The sequence below is a fragment of the Calidris pugnax genome, unplaced genomic scaffold, assembly GCF_001431845.1.
Source record: "Calidris pugnax isolate Ruff unplaced genomic scaffold, ASM143184v1 scaffold44, whole genome shotgun sequence".
NCBI lineage: Eukaryota > Metazoa > Chordata > Aves > Charadriiformes > Scolopacidae > Calidris > Calidris pugnax.
The window spans coordinates 2,637,805-2,658,811 of NW_015094506.1; the positions used below are offsets into that span (position 1 = coordinate 2,637,805).

A 21,007-nucleotide genomic window follows, 5' to 3' on the forward strand; every position below is an offset into this window, starting at 1 on the left:
TTGTGGAAATCCCAATTCATACTGAGCCACTCCACTGCTAATCAAGTTGTGGCAATATCCTCAAATTCATGCTTCATCCACGTGACAGAGAAAGGGAAGGTAAGTGAAGGAGCCTCAGACCACACAGGCAAAAGGACAGCAGTTTTTGCCTCTGAACTCTCTGCTGAGATCCCCACTGCTCGCTGCAGAGAGACCACCAACAGGACCAGTGGGGCCTCTGTGCAGCCAGCTCCAACAGGAAGCCCGTGACCTGCTGTCCTGCCTCCCCGTGGGACCTCACGCACAGCCTTCACATCTCAGGATGAAGGGCTTCCTTGCCGAACTCCCCACAGCAGGGGAGACTGGGCAAAAAAAAAAAACAAACAGGGGGAAAAAAAACCAACAGGGGAAGCTTCCTGTTCTCACAGGCCAGCACTGCCCCCCTTCATCCACACCAGCTCGCAGCCCTGGGGAGGGGAGTGCGTGCAGCCGCCTGCTGCCCACGATGCCCCGACAGATACTCCACAGCAGCAAGTCAGTAAAGACCCACAGGAGCAGGCTGACAAGTGGAGAGGATTTAACAGCATTTCACCTTAAGCTTGAACTCAAACCGAGGGGATAGTGATAAAGCTATTCCTAGCAGTTGCCATGGGCACCCATGCTACCTTGGACTGCAGCCTCATCTACATAGAGGAGAACAACAGGTCAGGCCTGGCGAGTGCTCAGATGGAAAACCAGCCACCAAAATTAAGCTGTTGAAGTGCCACTTGTGATAGGTAACAATGTTTCCACCACATTAGCACCAAACCAATGGCCCAGTTTGATTTAAGAATTGCACTCTTGGAAGTACAAGCTTTTAAAAGGGGCTTCAAACCAACATTCTAACCCGTTGTGATAGCTGAGGATCACTTTCCACAACAGAAGAGGTGTAATAGCTCTAACATCCTGACCCAGTTCTGGTGTGCACAATTACCTCCTGCTTTCATAAACTCTCTCTTCTCCTCTCTCCCCTTCAGTGGCAGCTAAACAAGGTGTTCTTGCTCATTTCGCTTCCTGTTGGGGAACAAAATCCTTCTGTGCAGCTGCCAAATTCTGCCACAGAAGTGCCAGTATTCAGCACTCAAACAAATTTCAGATATCACGTCTAATATATTTCGACATGAAAAGCACTATAGCAGTATGACATAGGCCTTGGCTATATATAAAACAAGCTGGCACAGTTAACATGAAATAACTTTCTGGAAGGAGAGTACTTGACGAGTTTGTCTATATGTAAAAGTTGTATCAGTATAGCTGTACCAGTCATTTTCCATGTTGAGACCAACTCATAGTACCTCAGAGCTGTTTGTCACAGCTCGGGAAACGAAGCAAGGAAGTCTTGGTTCACTGCACTTTAGGCAGGCGCTCATGTTACAAAAAAAAGAAACACTATTTTCTTGGCAGGACCAACAGAAGGATAAAGAACTGAATAGTCCCCAGAGAATAAGCTCTCCTCACCAAAAGACTTGGTTCTCATCTCGGTTAACAACGTTACACTAACGCTTCCCGTATTTTCCCTTTAGCGAGGGCTCTGTTCCTGCCATCAGCACAGCTCTGGGGAAAAGAGGGGGCATCCTGCCATTCCTCTGTGTGCATTAGACATCCACAGAGCAAACCTTGAATTTTTGAGAACAGTCCCAGAGAGCTCTCCACCTCCTTACACGGCAGTAACGTAGCCCCAGTAGTGCAACACTTCAGCAACAGAAAGCCGCCTCTTTTCAGGCAAACTTACACCGTAAATGATTTAGCACACATGTTCCCTGGGCCACATTACCACAAAAAGTCTAGTGAGACAGCACTCTGGCAGGAAACATAAGGAACAGGGGGTGGCTGTGCAACAACCCAAAGCTCTGGGCTACCATACAGCAATCACACAACACCAGAATTAAGAGGAACACAGCCTTAATGTGTACCCATCTCATTTGCCTCAGTGCTGCTGCCTATGTGACAGAACGCTTAAACATTTGGGAAAGGATAAAAAATAAATTTCATACTGTAGACCTAAGCATTCCCAAACGGCCAAAGCGAGGACTCAAACCAATCACATATTTTGACTGGCAGAAAGAAAAACTGCAATAATCTGGAACATCTGGGTCTGATTTAACCACTAGAGGGTGTAAAAACAGCACAGTGAAAGGTCTGCAGCCAGCAATTAATGACATTTAGAGTTTAAAGGAGCGAAAAGGACATACAAACAAGTGAAGGAGTAGGATGCTACATAAGGCGAAAGAAAGGGGAAGTTACATCCACAGAATTTCTAGCAGGACTACTGTGGTCACACAGTAAGATGCCCAGAAAATAAAGCTCTGCTTTGCTACTTCTGCTAAAGAAAACATTGTAGGAAAAAAACCCTCAGTACAAGGGTTTATGATAAAGACTTACAATGAGAAAGTGCAAGATACAGAGACTTACACTCACCAGCTCAAATCCAGCTCCTAATCAGAGGAAAACCAATACAATTGCTCCTGCATCTCATAATTGCTTTGTTACCGGGTCAGGATTGCTACACATATTCCCACACCACTTCCTTCCTCCTTCCCCAGAGCAGAAAGGCAGGTGATGGATCAGCCATTGCTGCTTCTCCCAGACCAGCCCCAGCCTGTGGCAACAGAAGACTTCTTTCTCCACTGCTATCATGTTAGAGGCTCCCAATCAGATTAGCTAAAAGCCTTGAAACATCATTAGTGAAAACCAGACCTGAATTTAAGCTCTTTCAGGGCCAAATGCAAGACAGAAGGACAAACACCACAGATCAAGATGTTACCAAGAACAGACAAAAAAAAACCAGCCAAAAAAGATTTTAAAAGTATTTGCTAAAATGAAAACACACAAGTTTTACTGGACAAACAGTTTCAGCTTAACATTTCCATAAATCTATTGCCATCTGAAATACATATGAACACTAGATAACATACTTCCTGTGCTCACCCAGAGCCCAGGATGTAAATCTCACTTCACACCCTGGCTGCCACACGGCTTCCATCCCCATCGCTGTTGATCTGGTGACCTGCCAGCAACAGCAGTTCTGGACTTCCAAATCAGAGGAGTTATTAAGGGATGAGAAAGAGGAAACCTATGAAGCAGGACATACTGGTAGTTACCAAAATGAGCATCTGAAGACAGCCAAAACCACCCCTTAAATGGGTGGCTCCAACAAAATGCAAAATAGGGTACAGAGGGTGCCACTGGAATGGAAAAATCAAAAGGAGACAAGAAATGCTTTAAGGATCTTGCCTCTCAACCTAGCAATACCTTACTTCGCCTGGATAGAGTAGGAACACAACTCCCACAGCATCCCAGCACATAATACTTATTTGTAACAGTTTAATATATCCCAGTAGACATTCCAAATAATTTCCCCCCTATATGGAAATTCACACATGGTACAAGCACCGAAGATTTGAGCTCTTCAATCACTGAGGATGCACTATGCTGTACTTCCTTCATAAAGACATCTCCCATTAAGCTGTTGCTGCATATTCCCAGGCCTCATCAAGATATGATGAAAATCACTTTCTTTATATAGCAGTACCTGAGAGTATTAAAGAATTTGATTCTGGTTTTGTTATTTGCTCATTACTGAAATGTGCTGCATTATTGATTTTTCCGTGCATATTAATTTCCTGTTACACTGGTTCATACTCTGCTTTGCAGCAGCACTGTAGAATGCTGAAAAAAAAAATTTCATTCTAAGAAGGGAGATCTAAAGTGCAACAGTTGTATCTTACAACCCATTAAATTTCATTTGTTCCAAAGCATCTCCTCCTTCCATCGTGCAAATTCATCAACTGGGATTTCTCTGTCTTCTGCTAGGAGGCAAGAGAACGCTTCCAGACACAATGCACTGAACAGTATAATTTTTACTGCTGTAGATGAACATCCTGAATAAGAGCAAGGGGCAGGGGCCCTGCAGGACTTGAAAGGAAGGCAAGACAAGTTCACAGACACTAGAAACAACCCAACGGGACAGCGTCTACTCTACCAGCAAAGCAGACTCTCACAAAAACTTGGGTGTTGTTTTGCTCCCCAGATGCTAGAATTACAACAATAAGTTTAAAACAGGGCCAAGCATGCACTGGCACTGAACATCTACATTCATTAACACTGAGGAGATACAGCGGGGGCTTAGGACAGGGATTTTAAGTTACGACTTTTTTAAGAATAAAGAATTTCCTGAGCCGTTGGTAATGTGGATCATGTTTAACCCCTTACCAGGCATACTGCCACGTACTGCTGGAGACCATAAAAAGCATTCAATTTACCACATATATCTCAACAAGCATTCCACCATAGAACAAAACAATTTCCACTCCATAACAAGACAGCCAGGAAGCTGTTGGACAAAACATCCATAAGTGTACAAAGATGCACGCACGCACACAAACACATTTACGGCAATCAGACTCTTACTTGATTGTCTCTTGCTGGGTATCCATGATAACCTGAAGTCAGAGGCTCGTTCTGCAAGACAAGAAAACAGAGTGAATGTAGTGGTTACAAGGAATAGAAACCAAGGAATTATACGTTTGTCTTAGCTCAGCCGAAAACAAGAACCTGCATGAAATCGGGGAAGAATGAGCTAAGATTAAAGTATTCTGCTAACTTCCTATTTTCCATGTAAGCCAAAACACCTAAGATTCATTTTCAACTGGATGTGCCAAATTGTGCAGAAGGAAAAGAAAAAAAGAAATCAAAGCCATAAAATAAGCATAAACTAATCCTACCTTACCCCCTGTAATTTCAGTTGGGTATAATTTTTGTAATTTTCCAAAGAATTTTTATATGCAAACTTAATTTACCATCATGAAAAACTGAACAAAGCAGAACATAAAATTACAGAAGCTGCTGCCCACCTTGCTCAGTCTTGAAGAAATACTTCCCTAAACATTAGCCATAAAAGTGTCAATTTTCTCCTTTTCAAAACTATACTAATAGTTTAAGATGAACTTAAAGAAGCAGTCAGTGTAACTTCAAACACCCCGGTAAGCCCAAACAATACCTCACACACTCCCAATGGGAAATCAATCCTCTAGAATTTCTTCCTTCACCATAGAAGGGACTCTGAGGCTACATGTCTTGTGTTATTGGCAGCCCTGTTTTCCTGCTCTGCAGATATACGTGCACCTCCAACACTTCTGGAATTTCTCCATTCAATTCCCCGACTCATCTCTATTTTAGCAGAGCAGTGGGGATTAAGATAACATACTTCATGATACTTCATAAATGTTTATTTCTGTTTTTTAGTTTATTTTCTGTTACTCTGCCTCCAACACCTATTCAAAATGGGGAGAGGGCATTCACATGTGGCCCGTGTGTGCACATTCCTCCCTGGGTAGAAGATAAACTAAACTAGGAAAAGCCCATTTCAATTCCACCCTGATACCCCTGTGAATTCACGAGCAACTCCCAACAGAATGCTACAAGGAGGAAAGGAGGCAGCTACCCTCTGCAATCAGTTTTTAAGTCTGTTCCTATCTCTTGTTATGACTTATGGGAACGAACTCCTAAGCCAGGCCTGCACTTTCTCCAGCAGCTCTTGGGGAAGGGGAAGGTGAGGGAAGAGAGAAGCCCAAGGGGAAGATGCTGACGAAACATAGCAAAATAATTCCCAATTGTCAAAAAGCAAAGATAGTCTGGGCATGAAGCTGACCAAGATGTATGACCACTATCAGGAAGAGTATTTATTAAGATGTTTTGGGTTCTGTGCTGGCATATTTGGGTTAAACAGGCCAGCTCCTACCTGAGAGGTCTTCAGCCCTACACAGGGCATGTGGCTGCTGGCACAATTTCAGAGTTTTCAGAAGAACACTTTAACACAACTTCTGCTAAAAAGCAAGGTGCTAAAAATTCGATACAGGGACTAGCAATGCTATTTTAAGTTCATATTCGTCCTCCCTCTTTACCTCAGACCTGCCCAGGGGATTCTCCATGGAAACTTGCCAGGAAACATCCAGCCTCTCCTCAGGCTCTCATGCTAAAGCTACAGGAACGCGCATAGTACGAGAGCTTCAAGGACAACAAAACTTCTGGCAGCCAGTTTTGGGGATTAACAGTAATTAATTAGGTTGAACACCCTCCGAGTACATTTTTCTCAAATACTAATAGCCACCAAGCAGGTAAAGCACAAAAATCCACAAGTAATACAGAAACAGAAGGAAAGACACAGAAGTTGGAAGAAGCAAGTGGAGACTAAACAGCTACAGTACCATGGTGTCAACATGCTTTTGGATTTTAACTGTGAACTGAATTAAAACCAAGCAACATCACAATGAAAATGCATGGCTAGTATTTTTCTCCTCCAGTGTAAGTCATGTTATAAGAAAGTATTGTGATTGCTGTTTCTCCCACACACTGCAGTTTACCAACTTAGATAAAAGTGCCATAAACGTTCACGATGTATCAGGAGATATGGTCTTCTTCTGAAACATCATTCCAATATGCTTTTACTAGTACACACACCTGTGAGGTCAGTACCTTAATCATACTTGTGAGCCAGTGTCTCTCAACACCTTGGAAACCAGGAAGATTTCCACACAGAGAATAAGGATAAGTGGAGAAGTTACCACTGCAGATACTAAAGATATGGGCAGTGAACACAAACAGAAAGTTATAATAAAGAAAGGAAAATTAAATTGTTCTTTTGAGGATGATGTTCTTCACAAAAGGTACTGTCACTAGGAGGCTGTGGCAGAAGAGAGACAAAACCAAACTTTGTTGGATTTCCTGAAGTCAATGGACCTGGGTGCCCAGAAACCACTTCTAGAAACAGAATGGTTTCCTAAGTAGAAGCAAATCTTGAGAATGTGAAAAGAAAGAGAAAGATGATTACAAAGATCTGAGGGCATTCCACAGTACATAAGAGGTCAGAAAGAAAGAAGAAAAATCAAGTGGAGGGAAAAGAAAAAAATAAAATAAAACAAGCCACAGCCAGCAATCTCTACTTTGGTTTTTGGAAAACAAACCCCACAAACCCCAGACTAAAACTGTTTGAGGAATACAGCTGCATCAGAAGGTAAAAGAGGTGAATGAAAGTTACACTACGAAAGTGAGAGTTTGGAGAAAGCAGAGGTTAGAAAGAAGGTAGCAGCTGGAGCATTAAGGTCACAAAAAGGCCAAAGAAAAATCTCTGCCTTTCATATAGCAACTCTACCACCAAGTACTGAACTCTTTGCAAAATCCCCGCTGTGCGTATCATTGCTCTAATTGAACTTAACTCTCCAAGAGAAGGCAGGAAGCGCCTAGGGAAACCGTCTCCTGCCAATAATCTCCAGCGCTGCCAATTTTACAGGTCACTAATGGTGAATCCGGGGCCTGCTGCATGATTATTCCATACAGAGTTTGCTTTTGTTGAAAACTAAACAGAGCAAGAAGTGAAAGCGTTAAATGCCTGCAACTGGAACAGGACAGTCCAGCAACATCCAGACAGAAACTCCCTGTTAGTTGGCTGGGGATACAAGGCAGCAGAGGCTGGGGATACAGCTCAATCTCTTCCTCTGCCGGCACACGCACAAAACTAATCTCACAAAATGGAACTTAAAAAAGAGAGAGAGAGAGAAGGTTCAACACAGATAAGTACCCTCGCCCCAAACATGGAGGGACCCAGCCTTCTAGCAGCAGACTGGTGGGAGAAGGAATCCCCAGATAACTCCATCTCTCTCGCAGCTCCCTCCTGCCAATTACATTTCTCTTTTGATACCAACATGCAACCAGACATTCGTAAAGAAATTGAGTTAGGCAGTGCTAGCCTGCAAAATCAAATCAAACTGCCACTGGGATGTTTCATTACTTTGTTTACCACTGAAAGGCATTTCTCAGGTACTTGCGATTTGCTTTAGAGTGGAGAGAAAAAAAAAACTAGAAGCTAATACAGTACATCAGCTTTCTGCAACATGTATTGTTATTTTATTTAAACCCTATCGACAAACTCACGCAGGGGCTTCCACACTTCCATAGGATGTGTGAGCACTGTGGTTGTACCCCAGTAATAGTCTCTGTGCCGGCCAACTGGATTTAACGGGATGAAAGTCACAATTCAGTCAAATCCACTAAGCCTTTAACCCCCCTGCTTTACTTCAAATTTTCCCCCTCCTTTAATTTTCCAGCTAACAGGAGTTCTTTTCCACTGGCATTTGCAACAGTAAGGTCTGCCACAAACGGCAAGCCACAGGTACCATCTCAGGTCACGAGGTAAACACGGTACAGCCATTTCCAGATGACTGAAGAGTAAAGGAGATGCTCCTGCATGAGCAGAACATGGGGTCATTGGGCCTTTTGACACCTCTCAACTTTATGCATTTTAGAAGTTGCTGAATTAGACATCTCTAGAAAACATGAGAAATTGTCAATAAACCAGGACACCAGTCAGAAGTGATCAGCTCTGCAGGTGTTATTAACTTACGAAAGGCCACAAAGGAAATGTCACAGCTGTAACATATAATGTAAGGTCTGAAAGTCCTCTCACCATTTATTTTTTTTTTTAATTAAAACAAAATTTTACCTTGAAGAGGCAATAATTTTCTTTGTCCTAACTTGACGCTAGAACAAATTAATTTTACATCATGGACTGGCCTTTTTGCCAGACGCAACAATCAGTGAGGCCTGATCAGCAATTGTTTCTTGACAGCGAAACTAAATTTAAAGCCTGAAGATTAAAACTCTGCTGGTAGGAACTGTTAGCTTAGTGAGTTCAGCCCTATTTCCCCAGCCAGAGAATTAATTCCTGCTGAATCCAAGCTGCAATTTGAAGCATTGAGTCCTTTTGGTTGCAAAGATAACCTCAGAAACATGAACAAACAATCTCTTCCCTGGATCTGCAGCATGCCTGCTTTCCTGACAATGCTGGAAAAAGTGGAGTGAAGTTAATGCAATCCTTTTGAGTTTCACAACTGCATCCCTGGTACTGAGCAACAGCAGCAAAACCCACACAAGAACAGTTCATCTGCCGCTGCTCCAGCTGCCCTTGAGAGTTCTTGGCAGCACAGCAGCCTGATGGCATCAGTGGTGAGGGAGAGCCCCAGCTCTGGAAAGCCAGAAACCTCCAGATTACACAGAGCAATGAAATAAAGGCAACAAGAAATTACCTGTTCCTCCTAAAAGCAAAATGGCATTTTGAAGTGGTGTGATTGCACAAGCTACACATTTATCAGAGACTTGTGCTAGACAAACAGAAGCCACTTTTCTAGAACACAGAATAAGATGTTTATGGGGGGAAAAAAAAAAAGGGCTGAAAACACTAGCAACTAAGCTATTAATCTGAAAGTGACAGTTGCAAAAAAGTAAAGCTTGCAGGCCAGAAAGAAATCTCAGTACTGTTCACCACAGCCCAGTGGCTTCACCATCTTCTTTGCTTTACTTCTTGAATAGCAAGAACGACAGAAACCCTGTGCTGGGGGAGGTGGTCTTGAAAAAGGCTTTTTAGTAATTTAACTGTGGCAGAGCACTAGTAAAACTGTAAATGCCTTGACCTTATTATCAGCTACCAAGAAAACAGGTAATTCTTCATTAGACCCTTACTTGCACGAATTATTGCATATAAACAAAAAGGAAATATTCTTTTCTTTGTCCAAGTGCATCTGATGTGTTCACTGTGCCTTCTCAGTTGTGTGTACCACATCCCTATCCCAAATTGTCTGTGGATAAAATTAACGGGAAAAGCAGCATCTAAGGCTGAGTTACTGATTATTAATGAAAAACTGAACTAAAGTAGTTTTTAAATGGATCTTAATGTCACCCTTCTCCCTTGATACTTACCCTAATTTGATATATAGCTCTCACTAATCACTCTGCAGTTCCAATAAATGAATCTATAGCACAGGACGCTTCTCTTCAGCTGTCTTCACTTTCAATTAAACTTGCTTCTTGGCTTTGGCCAGTTTCCAGATGTGCAGACGTCATCTAGCAAAGGACTTCCATTTATTTGCTTCCTTGTTAAACGTCCTGACATCAACAACCTGTGCTCACAGGGGTGCAAGTAACAGGACTTACCTAACCCTTTTTTTTTTTTTCTTTGAAAGAAAAGATGGTCTATTTGGGGACTAAAAGCCTGAGATTTTGATAAAGGTGCCATGTCAAGTACACTGCATGGCTCTGTCCTTGATGGTGGGAAAGGCACATGCCGGCTGGCAGGGCTCTGGCTTCCCACGCCTGCCTGAAGTACTGAGGCCGCTTCTTGAGGGACGGCAGAGGTGCCGCCACCAGGACGGATGCTCCAGCAGCAGGGAGCCTGATACCATCAACTGCCCCCACGGGAGCACGGAAGCACCCACAGGCTCCCCGCTCCAGGGCCTGGCGGAGGCTGGGATGGAGGCCCCATCCGGCCCCTCTTCCTTCCTGGAATTCTGGCCCCGTTGTCGCAGCGGCGGTAGCCTCCAGCCCAGCCCTCCTTCTCCCCCAAGGTTTTCCCTTCTCCTAAAAATACTGTTTTCAGCAGGAGTCGAAACGATGTTGGAGAGAGCTCCTGCGCTGGGCCCCCACCACCCCACAGGGCTCTGGATTCCCCCACTCCAGCCTCTCACCCACCCCAGCCCCGAGCACAAGGGGTTCCCCGTCATGAGTGCCCACAGCAGTCCCCAAGGCTCTGCCAACCCATGGCTCTCCAAAGCAGGAGGCCCACCTCTACAGCAGGGACACAGCACCCCGCAGCACCAGGCAGCCCGTAACACACCATGGGGCCTGCAGGCCCTCCCCTCTCAGCCATCCCTCACGGGCCGGAGGGAGGCCAGGCCCGCCAGAGGCTCCCTGGGCGGGAAGCCCAGTGACACAGTGAAGACGAGAAAGGAAGGTGATGTCAGATTAATAAAAATAGCTTTCTGCCCCGACCAGAATTTGAATAGTTTGGAGCAATTAGCTAGGCAAGCCCACGAGGTGGCCAGCAAGACAGAACAGGGCAACTTTGAGGGAGGCTGCATCCCTGTCGAATGGAGCGTCGGTGAAACTGCTCAAACACGTTGCTGCCATTTTCTGTATTTGAAATACTATTTTTTTTTCTTAACTCCAACCTCCTGGCACTTCTGTTCTGAGAAACCCTCTATCTACTATGGTAACGAGCTAGCATAGCAGAAGCTGCAGAGCTGTATACATACAAATATGTATCTGACCACCACACAGAGAGATGGTATGTAAACTTTCAGGTCTGTTTAAAAATTGAGCATGCAACAAGTTTACAAACACACGCTCAGGTTTTAAGTTGACAGCATCTATGTGAAGTTACAATACAGATGTCTAATTTTGCAGAGAGAAGGAAGGGGGACCTTCATATACACAATGCACTTCTACAGCTAAAACAGAAGAGCTAAAATGGAAGTATTTTACAGAGATTCTTTATAACAACGCAGATTCTTCCTTGATTTTTTTTTTTTTTAATAATGTAAGTAGCTTTCTGGAGGTCAGAAGGAGCTTTCCACCAACTGGGTTTTTCATTTTCCAGATCAGCCAAGGGGTGTTTTCAGCTTCTCAGAGAGATGAGATTTCATTAATTTAGAGTAATTTAAATGTGCAAAATATACGCTTTTTTTTTGGACTACATACGGCAGGCAGCATCCTCATACTGCTCAGGGCATAAAGGAAATACAGCCTGCCCCTGCTGGCCCATGACCTATGCTGGCAACAATAGATCCACTGCGATTTAAAGCCCCTGGGAAAACTGTGCACAGTGTGACATCTATGATCCAGCAAATACAAGGACACTGTGCATGCACAGAAGTCAATAGCACAGAATATTGATTGCTCTCCTCTTTTAGTAGGCAGAAGCATTTTAAAATGGCAGCTCATCTTCAATTCCACTCTTGCTCAACAGGAACAGGACAGGGCTCATAATAAGGCTTTAAAATCCAGCACTGGGGGCGCCTTTGGATGCTGTAATTGTTACACCAGGCTGAGGAAGCATTTCACACATAATTCATGCTAAACCACTCATTACAGGGCAACACGCTCACGGCATTAAAATCCAGCTTGCTCAAACACGACAACTACAAGCTTTTGCAAGGCGAAAAGGTCTACAGAATTTTGCTTTAGTAGATGGCTTCATCCATCCTCATACTGCTCGGGGCATAAAGGAAATACAGCCTGCCCCTGCTGGCCCATGACCTATGCTGGCAACAATAGATCCACTGCGATTTAAAGCCCCTGGGAAAACTGTGCACAGTGTGACATCTATGATCCAGCAAATACAAGGACACTGTGCATGCACAGAAGTCAATAGCACAGAATATTGATTGCTCTCCTCTTTTAGTAGGCAGAAGCATTTTAAAATGGCAGCTCATCTTCAATTCCACTCTTGCTCAACAGGAACAGGACAGGGCTCATAATAAGGCTTTAAAATCCAGCACTGGGGGCGCCTTTGGATGCTGTAATTGTTACACCAGGCTGAGGAAGCATTTCACACATAATTCATGCTAAACCACTCATTACAGGGCAACACGCTCACGGCATTAAAATCCAGCTTGCTCAAACACGACAACTACAAGCTTTTGCAAGGCGAAAAGGTCTACAGAATTTTGCTTTAGTAGATGGCTTCATCGCTTCTGCTTTCTCCAAAAACAGGATGGAGACTACAGGAAAGAACAGGACAAGGGAGATGATAGACCTCAGATCCAGAAGAGAAGTCAGTTGATCACAAGCTTTTTGGTTGATTTTGCAGATATTTAGAGGCTGTTGCTCAAAGGCTAAAAGAAAAGATGAGTACTCCTACTTTCCAGAACAAAATTATAGTTGTTACATTACCTGCAGAAGAGAAGGCTGAAACTAATTTGTTAGTTGGGTGTGAAGAGGCTGTGATATAAAATTAAACCTGCCTTGCTTTTAGGGAAATTGGCACAAAAAAAAAAAAAAGATAGAGGCACAAGAAGACATGATTCCAGCAAAATCATGCTGTATACCAAGTGCTGCAGGCAAATAGGTGCAAGAGAAATTGTCTGTGCCCTGGACATGCTGGCCTGATTGCGTAAGCCGTCCTAGATAGTTACAGAAATTATTTCCCCAGGTTCACGCTACAGACCAGCTTTCCTTTCACCAAAGACATAATTTCTTCAAGCAGTCTAGCCAAATGCAGTTTCATCTCCAGGGCACACTCTAAGTGCCCACAGCCAGCCTGAGAAAAGAGAGAAACGAGGCGGGCAGGCTGAAGGGCCAGAGCTGTCACGGCAAGGGGTTAAAAAGCCTGGAGGAGGGAGGAAGCACAGGGCTTGGGGCACAGGGTGAAGAAAAAGCAGGCTTCAGGAGCGCCTCGGCAGCCAGGGCTGGTTCTGATTAAGCCCGAAGGATTGTGGAGCTGCACAGGAAGCACTGGGGGGGAGGAGGGGCCCAGGGGTCTCAGCCACCACCATCCCAAACACACTAGAAATCTTTGTGTTCCAGCAGCACCATCTGGAAACAGTTAGAGAGGAACAACTTCCAGGCCTTCCCTCACAAAATAAAAAAAAAATAAAAAAAATAAAAAAACCCAACAAAAAAAAAAATTAAATCCACTCTTAAGACCATTAAGCCTGGCCTCTTCGTCCCCCTCCTGGAAAGCTCCTCTCCCTGCAACCACGAGGAACAAAAAGGCATCTATAACAAGGGAAGGAACCCCCTCCAGTGCTGTGAGGGCAGCCTGCATGACACAGCAGCCCCCCCTGCTCATCAGGGGCATCCCAAAGTAGCATCACAAGGGACAAAGACCGAACCCTCCACCTCCTGAAGCATGCTGTTTCACAAGTGGTGCTGGCGAAAGAGCATCCAAGGCACTGCTTGCACTTAGTAAAATCAACCTGGGGAAAACATGGATAGCGAGTCCAACTGCAGCTAGAATATCACCAAATGGGAGATGCACATGTTGAGGACACTCTCTGAATTTTGGCCCCTTGGAAGCTCTCATTTCTGTGCCAAAAATCAGCACATGGGTATGGGAAAATCTACTCCAGCGAAAACTAATATTCCAGATGTGTGCCAGAGATTTAATTCAGTCCTGAAGAGTACAGAAAGACCATGATATGAAGCACATCATTAAGGTGATGCTCCCCTGCTGCCTCAGAGGTACCAAGAATCAGAAGGGTGACAGAAACTGATACAGCCATTTCCAATCCCCAAAAGGGCTCCTTCTAATAAGGACTGGGACAGTCCATTAGTGCCTCAGCACATGTTCTGGAGACAAAGAAGGTGTCTGTCTCCAAAATGCCGTTCGGTAGTATTTTAAAAGGGAAAAGGAGAGGTCGTGACTGTTGAATTTTACCAGAATAAATCATCATGTAACAGTTTATTAGAGAGGTACTCCCCTTGCAAGGGCTGCTATCTCCACAAGGAAGTAAAACCTGCTGGGCTTTTACATTCCCTCCTTGTCTTTACCTTTATTCACCTCTCCCACACACATCAGTATTTTTCAGGGTTTTTCTTCTAATTAGACACCCAAGTGCTACACACTTGCCTACGAAAATGTAGAAACATATCAAAACAAAATCAAAGCTAACCTTTCAACATCCCAATTAAGCAATTACACATGAAGAGTAACATGACTGACTCTTGCTATAACACAATGCCATCCCACGACAGAAAACACACCTCTGCTTTTCTTCTTGCATTCACCCTGTAACTGAGTGCCATCTCTTTACAGGGCACAAACAGTCTGGATGGGATGTGGCCACATGCCAAGGCCCTCTGTAACTAGAGTGCAATTCATAAAAATAAAAAAAGTCTTAAAATAACAGGTTTTCTCAGCCATTAACCAAGGACTCCTTGGAATCCACTTCTGTTATACAAACCTCCTCGCTGCATCTGCAAAGCTAACTATTGCTAAACACGATTGCCCTGAGATGCCCGCAGGGTAGCTGTGGTCACACCTCTCTACTGGGTATATAAAAAAAGAGATAAATCCTGCCTAAGCTACCAGAAATACCCACCCTATACAAACTGTCCAGTATGGCAGGCTACAGCTGATGTCCCAACCTAGCCAAATAATTATGGTGGAAGAATGAAGCATCCCTGTGCAGGCAAAGGTCATAGCTAGAAAGGGGTTAAAACAGGAAGGTAGCACTAATCAAAGCATCTCCTTCCCTCCCGAAGGAGGAACACCTCCTCTCTGGAATAGTTGAGAGGAGTTTCAGTACGTGCTTTGTTTCAAAATTTTAAGAGAAAGGCAGAAAGACCTGCCCTTCATTTAGAAGGCTGCATCCAAAAAGCTGGGAGAGTTCCCTGGAAAGAGAGGAAGATTCAAAACAAAACACCACCCAACCCAGCTATGGGGACAAAACCAGGCATTTACAGTAAGTTACTGTTTCCATTTCGTTGTACACAGAAGCAAGGCAAGCCATTCCAAAGGTGTTTCTAAGAAAGATCCCGTTCTTGTGGAGAGCAAAATTATCCCGCAAGGTATCTATAAGTGGTCTGAATTTTTCAGTTTGGCCCACATGGGAGTGCTAGCCCTGCTTATAAGGGAAAAGCTGCTGCTGCCTATATACTATCCACAAGGGCCAAGAACTTCACTTATAATGCTGGAAAAATGAAGTGAAAGACTGCCAATCTCAGGCATTGGATATTCTTATACTATTGTACATCCTATGTTTAAATATGGCCGTCAACCACAAAAATAAGATTGCAATTAAACAGCACAAGGTCATAGGAACAAGTCAGGCCTGCTGGAGATCTTTGCAGTGACTGCAGCACTAAAAGCAGCAGGCTGCTATACCCTGGGCACACAGGAGGCTGCAAGACCCGGGTCTGCCGAACAGGCAGGAGCAAGACACAGTTCTTGCCTGCAGCATCCTGCCAGCCTGCAATGCATTTCTCTCTTTTTACCAGCTTTAGTTTAGTTAAAGCCCAGGAAGTCCTCAGAAACAGCAGACAACCTCCTTACCCAGCCTCAGCTCCACCCTATTGTCTTTAGGGATAGTCTGAAGCCACTGGAAAAAGACCCCCCCCACACACACACACATAACTTCCAGCACTATTGAAATAAACTCACTAGGAACGATTTTCTGCAGTTTCCATTGTTATTCTAATAGCCACGTTCAGGCTCCGCAGCCAAGGCCCTCCCTCCCTCCCACAGGCTGCGGTCTGCTTTTTACCAGCTTTAGTTTAGTTAAAGCCCAGGAAGTCCTCAGAAACAGCAGACACCCTCCTTACCCAGCCTCAGCTCCACCCTATTGTCTTTAGGGATAGTCTGAAGCCACTGGAAAAAGACCCCCCCCACACACACACACCACCGCCGCCCCCCAGGAGGTCTCAAAACCCCCGGATTGCACATTCCTGCCAGCACCACACAAAAGCAAAGCCCCCTCCCCTCCCTGCCTGCAAGACAATGTAATAAAACAAGCGGCTCTACCAGCGGTGGAACTAACCGAAACTAGTTCCTTGCAGATTTTTTTTTACCCTCTGCCCCCCCGCTGCTTCCCGTCCCAGCCTCCCGCAGCTATAACCACAGCCCCCCCCGCCACGTCCCCTGCTGCCACGGTCCCTTTGGGCAGGAGCAAGCACACCCCACGCCGCAGCCAGACCCATCCGTCCGTCTGCTCCATATGGAGCGTGTACTCCAGCAGTCCTGACCGCCTTACCCTCTGTGAGCACTCGTCTGCATCTCTCCCCCCTCCACCCCCCCAACCAGGCCATCACCATTTTTCACAAAGCTTTTAGGAAGGCGATAGCATTACAATTGTACCCGTTTTTAAATGCAATCGAAATTACCGCTGGGTTTGTAAGCATGCACGCGTGGGAAGAGATTGTCACAGCACATTCACCTAAAGCTTGTTTCCTTCACAATTTAGCCTAAAAACCTCTTCTGTCTGCAATCCCTAGAGAATTCTTTGCATTAAGAAGTTACATTTTCTCTCCCTGAGCCTACAGATGAAATGCAGAATAGAAGAGATCTAAAAACACACACGATGCTGTAATTTCAGGAGATGAATCTTCCTATGCAGCACATTCAGATGAAGGAAACAAAAAAGGGAGCCACCCTCCCACTGAACACACAAACATCTTAAATTAGGTACAGAGAAACTGGCAGTATAGCAAAGTCCCAAACTGGAGCAGACCGAAGGCACGGCGGCAAACAGCAGACAAGGCAGCCAGGCAGAGCTTCAAACCATGCCAAAGCACCACTTGCCTTTTCTGTTTTATTTCTCAAGGTTTCTCTGCAAATACAGCCAACATTTTTATTCAAAGCCCTAGACAGCTGCAGCCCTATGAAGTCAGTTCTACTTGCTCCTTCCTTCTGCACACTCTTGGTAACAAGTGCTCAGCCCAAGTATAAAGAGATTAAAACCCAACTCTCTTAAGCTACACAGTGATACAAAACACCTTCTAAAGGGGTGGGTTTTACTGTCAGATAAGGCCAACCTCAGAAATTACACTGCCAACAAAGGGAATCACCCTGATTTTCTCCCTCCTGCTCTCAAGTGTGCATCCCTACCTCACCTCTTGCACATGCAGTAGGGATCACAGAAGAACACGGCAAGTCAGATCCGCTTGCCGATCCTCCTGGAAACTAATCCTTCAAAAAGGAGGATTACCTTCATGAACAAAGGTGGTCACTACAGGCCACGTAATCCCCAACACCTGTAGGTGGGAGGGTGCAGGACCATGTGTTTGGAGTCAGGGAGAAGGCAGGGCTCCTCTTTTAATGAAAGCATAGTCTCAGATCAGCTTAAGCCAATGATGAAGCTGCACCAGCATGAGCAGTTTCTTAGCAAGCTTCCTTCTTAGAAACTACCAATCCTTGACCTCCATGCATTTCAGAGCTTTTTCACAAGCATCTTTAACACTGCTTTAAGATTCAGAGTTCTTAGTCCCTTGAAGAATTGATCATAAGAAACATCAAGCAGTCGTCTGAGGCAGCAGAAGAAAGTTTTACTTCTGATCACATTTCATGGCTTCCCTTCCTCATGCCAAAATGTCTCCAATACTGTATGGCCTAACCAGATACGGGTGATGTTTGCTCATGCTCTTCTCCTTTCTTCATCCCTCAGAAGCAGGGAGCAACTCAACTCTGCTGCTGCTTTACCAAAGACCAGAGCTGCTTAAGTGAGATTTCATGAGCAAAGGGATGCTCTATAGATGGTAGCCATGAGTATCAAAAGCCAGGCTGTCATACTTGGTCTGTTAATTACTTGCAGAGTTGCGAGAATGCAGGAGGAAAAGGGCATTTTTACCAATTAAATCTACCCATACTCATTAGCTAGTTGTCAAATCTGTAATTGGGGAGGACCTATAAAACCAGATGTTAATATTTCCCCCCCACACACACTGAATTTGCAAAAACACACACAGACTCCTGTTTTCTGTGCTGCGGTTTTGTGACCTCCATGACTTTCAGAAGAAAAGCACTACTTTTTGCTACAGGCCCATACACCACTGTCACAAAGAGATGCCAAAGATTTGACCAACTACAGAAATAATGGCTGATGTTGATTCTGGGGAGGATGTTGATGGTAGGATGAGACATGGAGAAGACCTTACTATTAAATATGCTAGAAGTACTCATCCTCTGCCATCAGAGCTTTCCATATTTTAGAAGTGTTGCTGCTTCTCAGCCTGATACTACTGCCCTCAATAACAAGATCTGTACAAATCCAAGAGCCGTAAAACCTCATCTTGGAATACAATCTGGCTTCAATGATTAATGTTTTCATTACCTCTCAGCTGGACTACAGCATAGTGACAACGACAGCACAAGACTTCAGCTTCTAGGGAACTCCAAATCACACAGAAACCGGAGCTGACAATTTCATGCCTTAAACCAGTGCCATTCTCCATACAAATGGCTAAACAGATCTCAGGGTGAACGTTTATACAGGTCATACTGCAAAAACCCACTGCTCTTGAAGCCAAAGAGCATCACAAATTTCCTCACTTTCCAGGAGTGCAAGGCACACACTTGCTTCAGATCCTCTCTCAAAACAAACAGCAGCAAGCAAAACATTTCTTTTACATTAAAAAAGTGAACAGAAATCTTCAAAAACTATTCTTGAAGGAGCATATATTGCTTTTCCTCAAGAGGATCAGAAAAAACATACACGATCTCATTTTATTAGTCACATTGCTTAATGCATTACAAGAAAGCACCCAAACTACCACAGAAGATAATGTTGTGTGTGCATATATAAATTATACATTTGTGCACATATATATATGTGTGTGTAATACATGAAACTGACCAAAACTGAAATGTAACAGACTCATGAACTCTCTAGGCAATTACCAACACCAGTAACGATTATGGTGGCACTGAAATTGTCACAGAAAGGAAGACAGGCCCAGGAAAGCTGCTGGCTTTGCAGTGCATCTTCCCAGTGCCAAAAATCAAGTCTTGAGGCACCAACACTACCACCTGCAGTGTATAAATGTTTGTGTCAAAATGAAGCTTGTAATCCTCCTGGGTGAAAAACTGAACCTCCCAAATCCCATCCCATATGAAGACAGCATTGCATCAGTCAGGGTCTACTGAAAGATAGGGCTGGTGCCGAGAGGATTACTTGCAGCTTCAAAGCAGCAGCAAAAAAAAAAAAAATTAGAAGATGCTGGAATTTCACACAGATGCTGCTGCTGCATGGGAAAGCTGTTATCAGCTGCACAGAAAGGCACTGTGCCGATTCAGGACAGAAGGGTTGAACACATGCAAATCACAGATTGAATGAGATTGCTTCTCTCCCCCACTGCTCTTCAATCGGATCAGGAGGATGAGGGAAAGAGCCGGAAATCTGCTCCCTTCTGGAAACAGTCAAAAATCTCCTGAGGGAAGGGGAAAAAAAAAAAAAAAAAAAAAGCTTCAGAGGACGATCTGGAGAAGACCTCCACGTCATTCTACCTTGGCTTAGCAGCATGAATTGCTTCATGGCAAACTATCATGAACAGAGTAAAAAGGAAATAAAAAAAAAAAAAAAAAAAAAGAAAAAAAAAGAGGGAAGGAAGAAGAGTTAAGTTTTCCCTTTCTCCTGTTGCCATTGCTAAAGCCAAACTGGGTATAAATGAGAAGCTCCAAAACTTAAAATCTCTGTACATTTTTCTATTATTTTTGTGTAGTAGTCTCAAACTCTGGCAATGGCAATTCTAGCTCTCTCCTGCATCCTAGAAGCCATGTATTACAATAATAAACTTTGTTGTAGTAAATATTACAACAAAAAGGCTTAGCTTCTCAACTGACTATGTTGGCCGCGCCACTCATGAGTCCCACTCCATCTGCTTTTTGTATTTACTTCTGGAGGGGATGAATGCTTTTGCCCACAGTAAAAACACATTTGCAAGCCCTGCGTGTGAATGGGGAAGCACGGCCCCAGACCTCCACCGGGCTTCTGCATGAACACCACTGCAGGCTTCATAAATTCTTGTCTCCCTTCCACTCATCCAACTTTAAAAGCAATAGGAGGAAGCTTGTTTCAGATGTTTCTCTCTCCTCTGCTGACAGGGAATTCTACACCTCTCTCCATTCCAGTCTGTACAAAGGACAAAACAGGCAACATTATCCTCTGCTCCCCTCCTTCTATCCTTTTTGAGTTGATCACCAGTCAATGCTTATGGACACTAGCAACAATCTAGGCCTTCCTGGGGTTTGTTTTGCTTCTCTCTTCATTGAATCACCTCAAATCTCCTCTGCCACTTGCTGCAGAGAAGCCTCAGCAAGCAATATTGCAGCCATCACTTCAGAGGTAATATACTCCACTGTTTCAGGCATAAGACTCAAATGAGGGAAAAGAACAGCACATTCTTTCCCCAAGGTTCCCCAGCACAGTCACACACTGCAAACTGGTGCTGGGGAGATGAGCAGCGACTCTGAAAGACTTTGCCTTTGGCTGAAGGACCGATGTTCGTCAGCACAAGCTTCTCACTGGCCAGCAGAAAGGTGCACTCCTCCAGTATCCAGCATTTGCTCTGCTGTCAAAGGACTGGGTTTCTCTCTGGATGGGAGCTCAGTTTTCTCCAACATCTGTCAGACTCTAGGGACCCCAAAGCACTTTACCAAACACTAAAATCCCAGAGGGCTGTAACAGCACAAGATTTTTAAAAAAAAATCTAAAAGAAAGCACACACC

At 44.3% G+C, this 21,007-nt stretch overlaps 1 protein-coding gene across 9 annotated transcripts in view; it reads right to left on the reverse strand.

The window, feature by feature from the left end:
* The window catches only part of RBFOX2 (RNA binding protein, fox-1 homolog (C. elegans) 2), a 180,485-nt gene that overhangs the window by 137,998 nt on the left and 21,480 nt on the right, over positions 1 to 21,007 (reverse strand). For all 9 annotated transcript variants that reach the window (XR_001414279.1, XM_014963608.1, XM_014963614.1 and 6 more), the window contains exon 2: positions 4,429 to 4,479. Coding sequence is in view for 8 of the 9 variants with exons in the window: in XM_014963608.1 (XP_014819094.1) it covers positions 4,429 to 4,479 (51 nt within the window). In the remaining variant the exon portion in view is untranslated. The remainder of the gene's footprint in view (positions 1 to 4,428; positions 4,480 to 21,007) is intronic.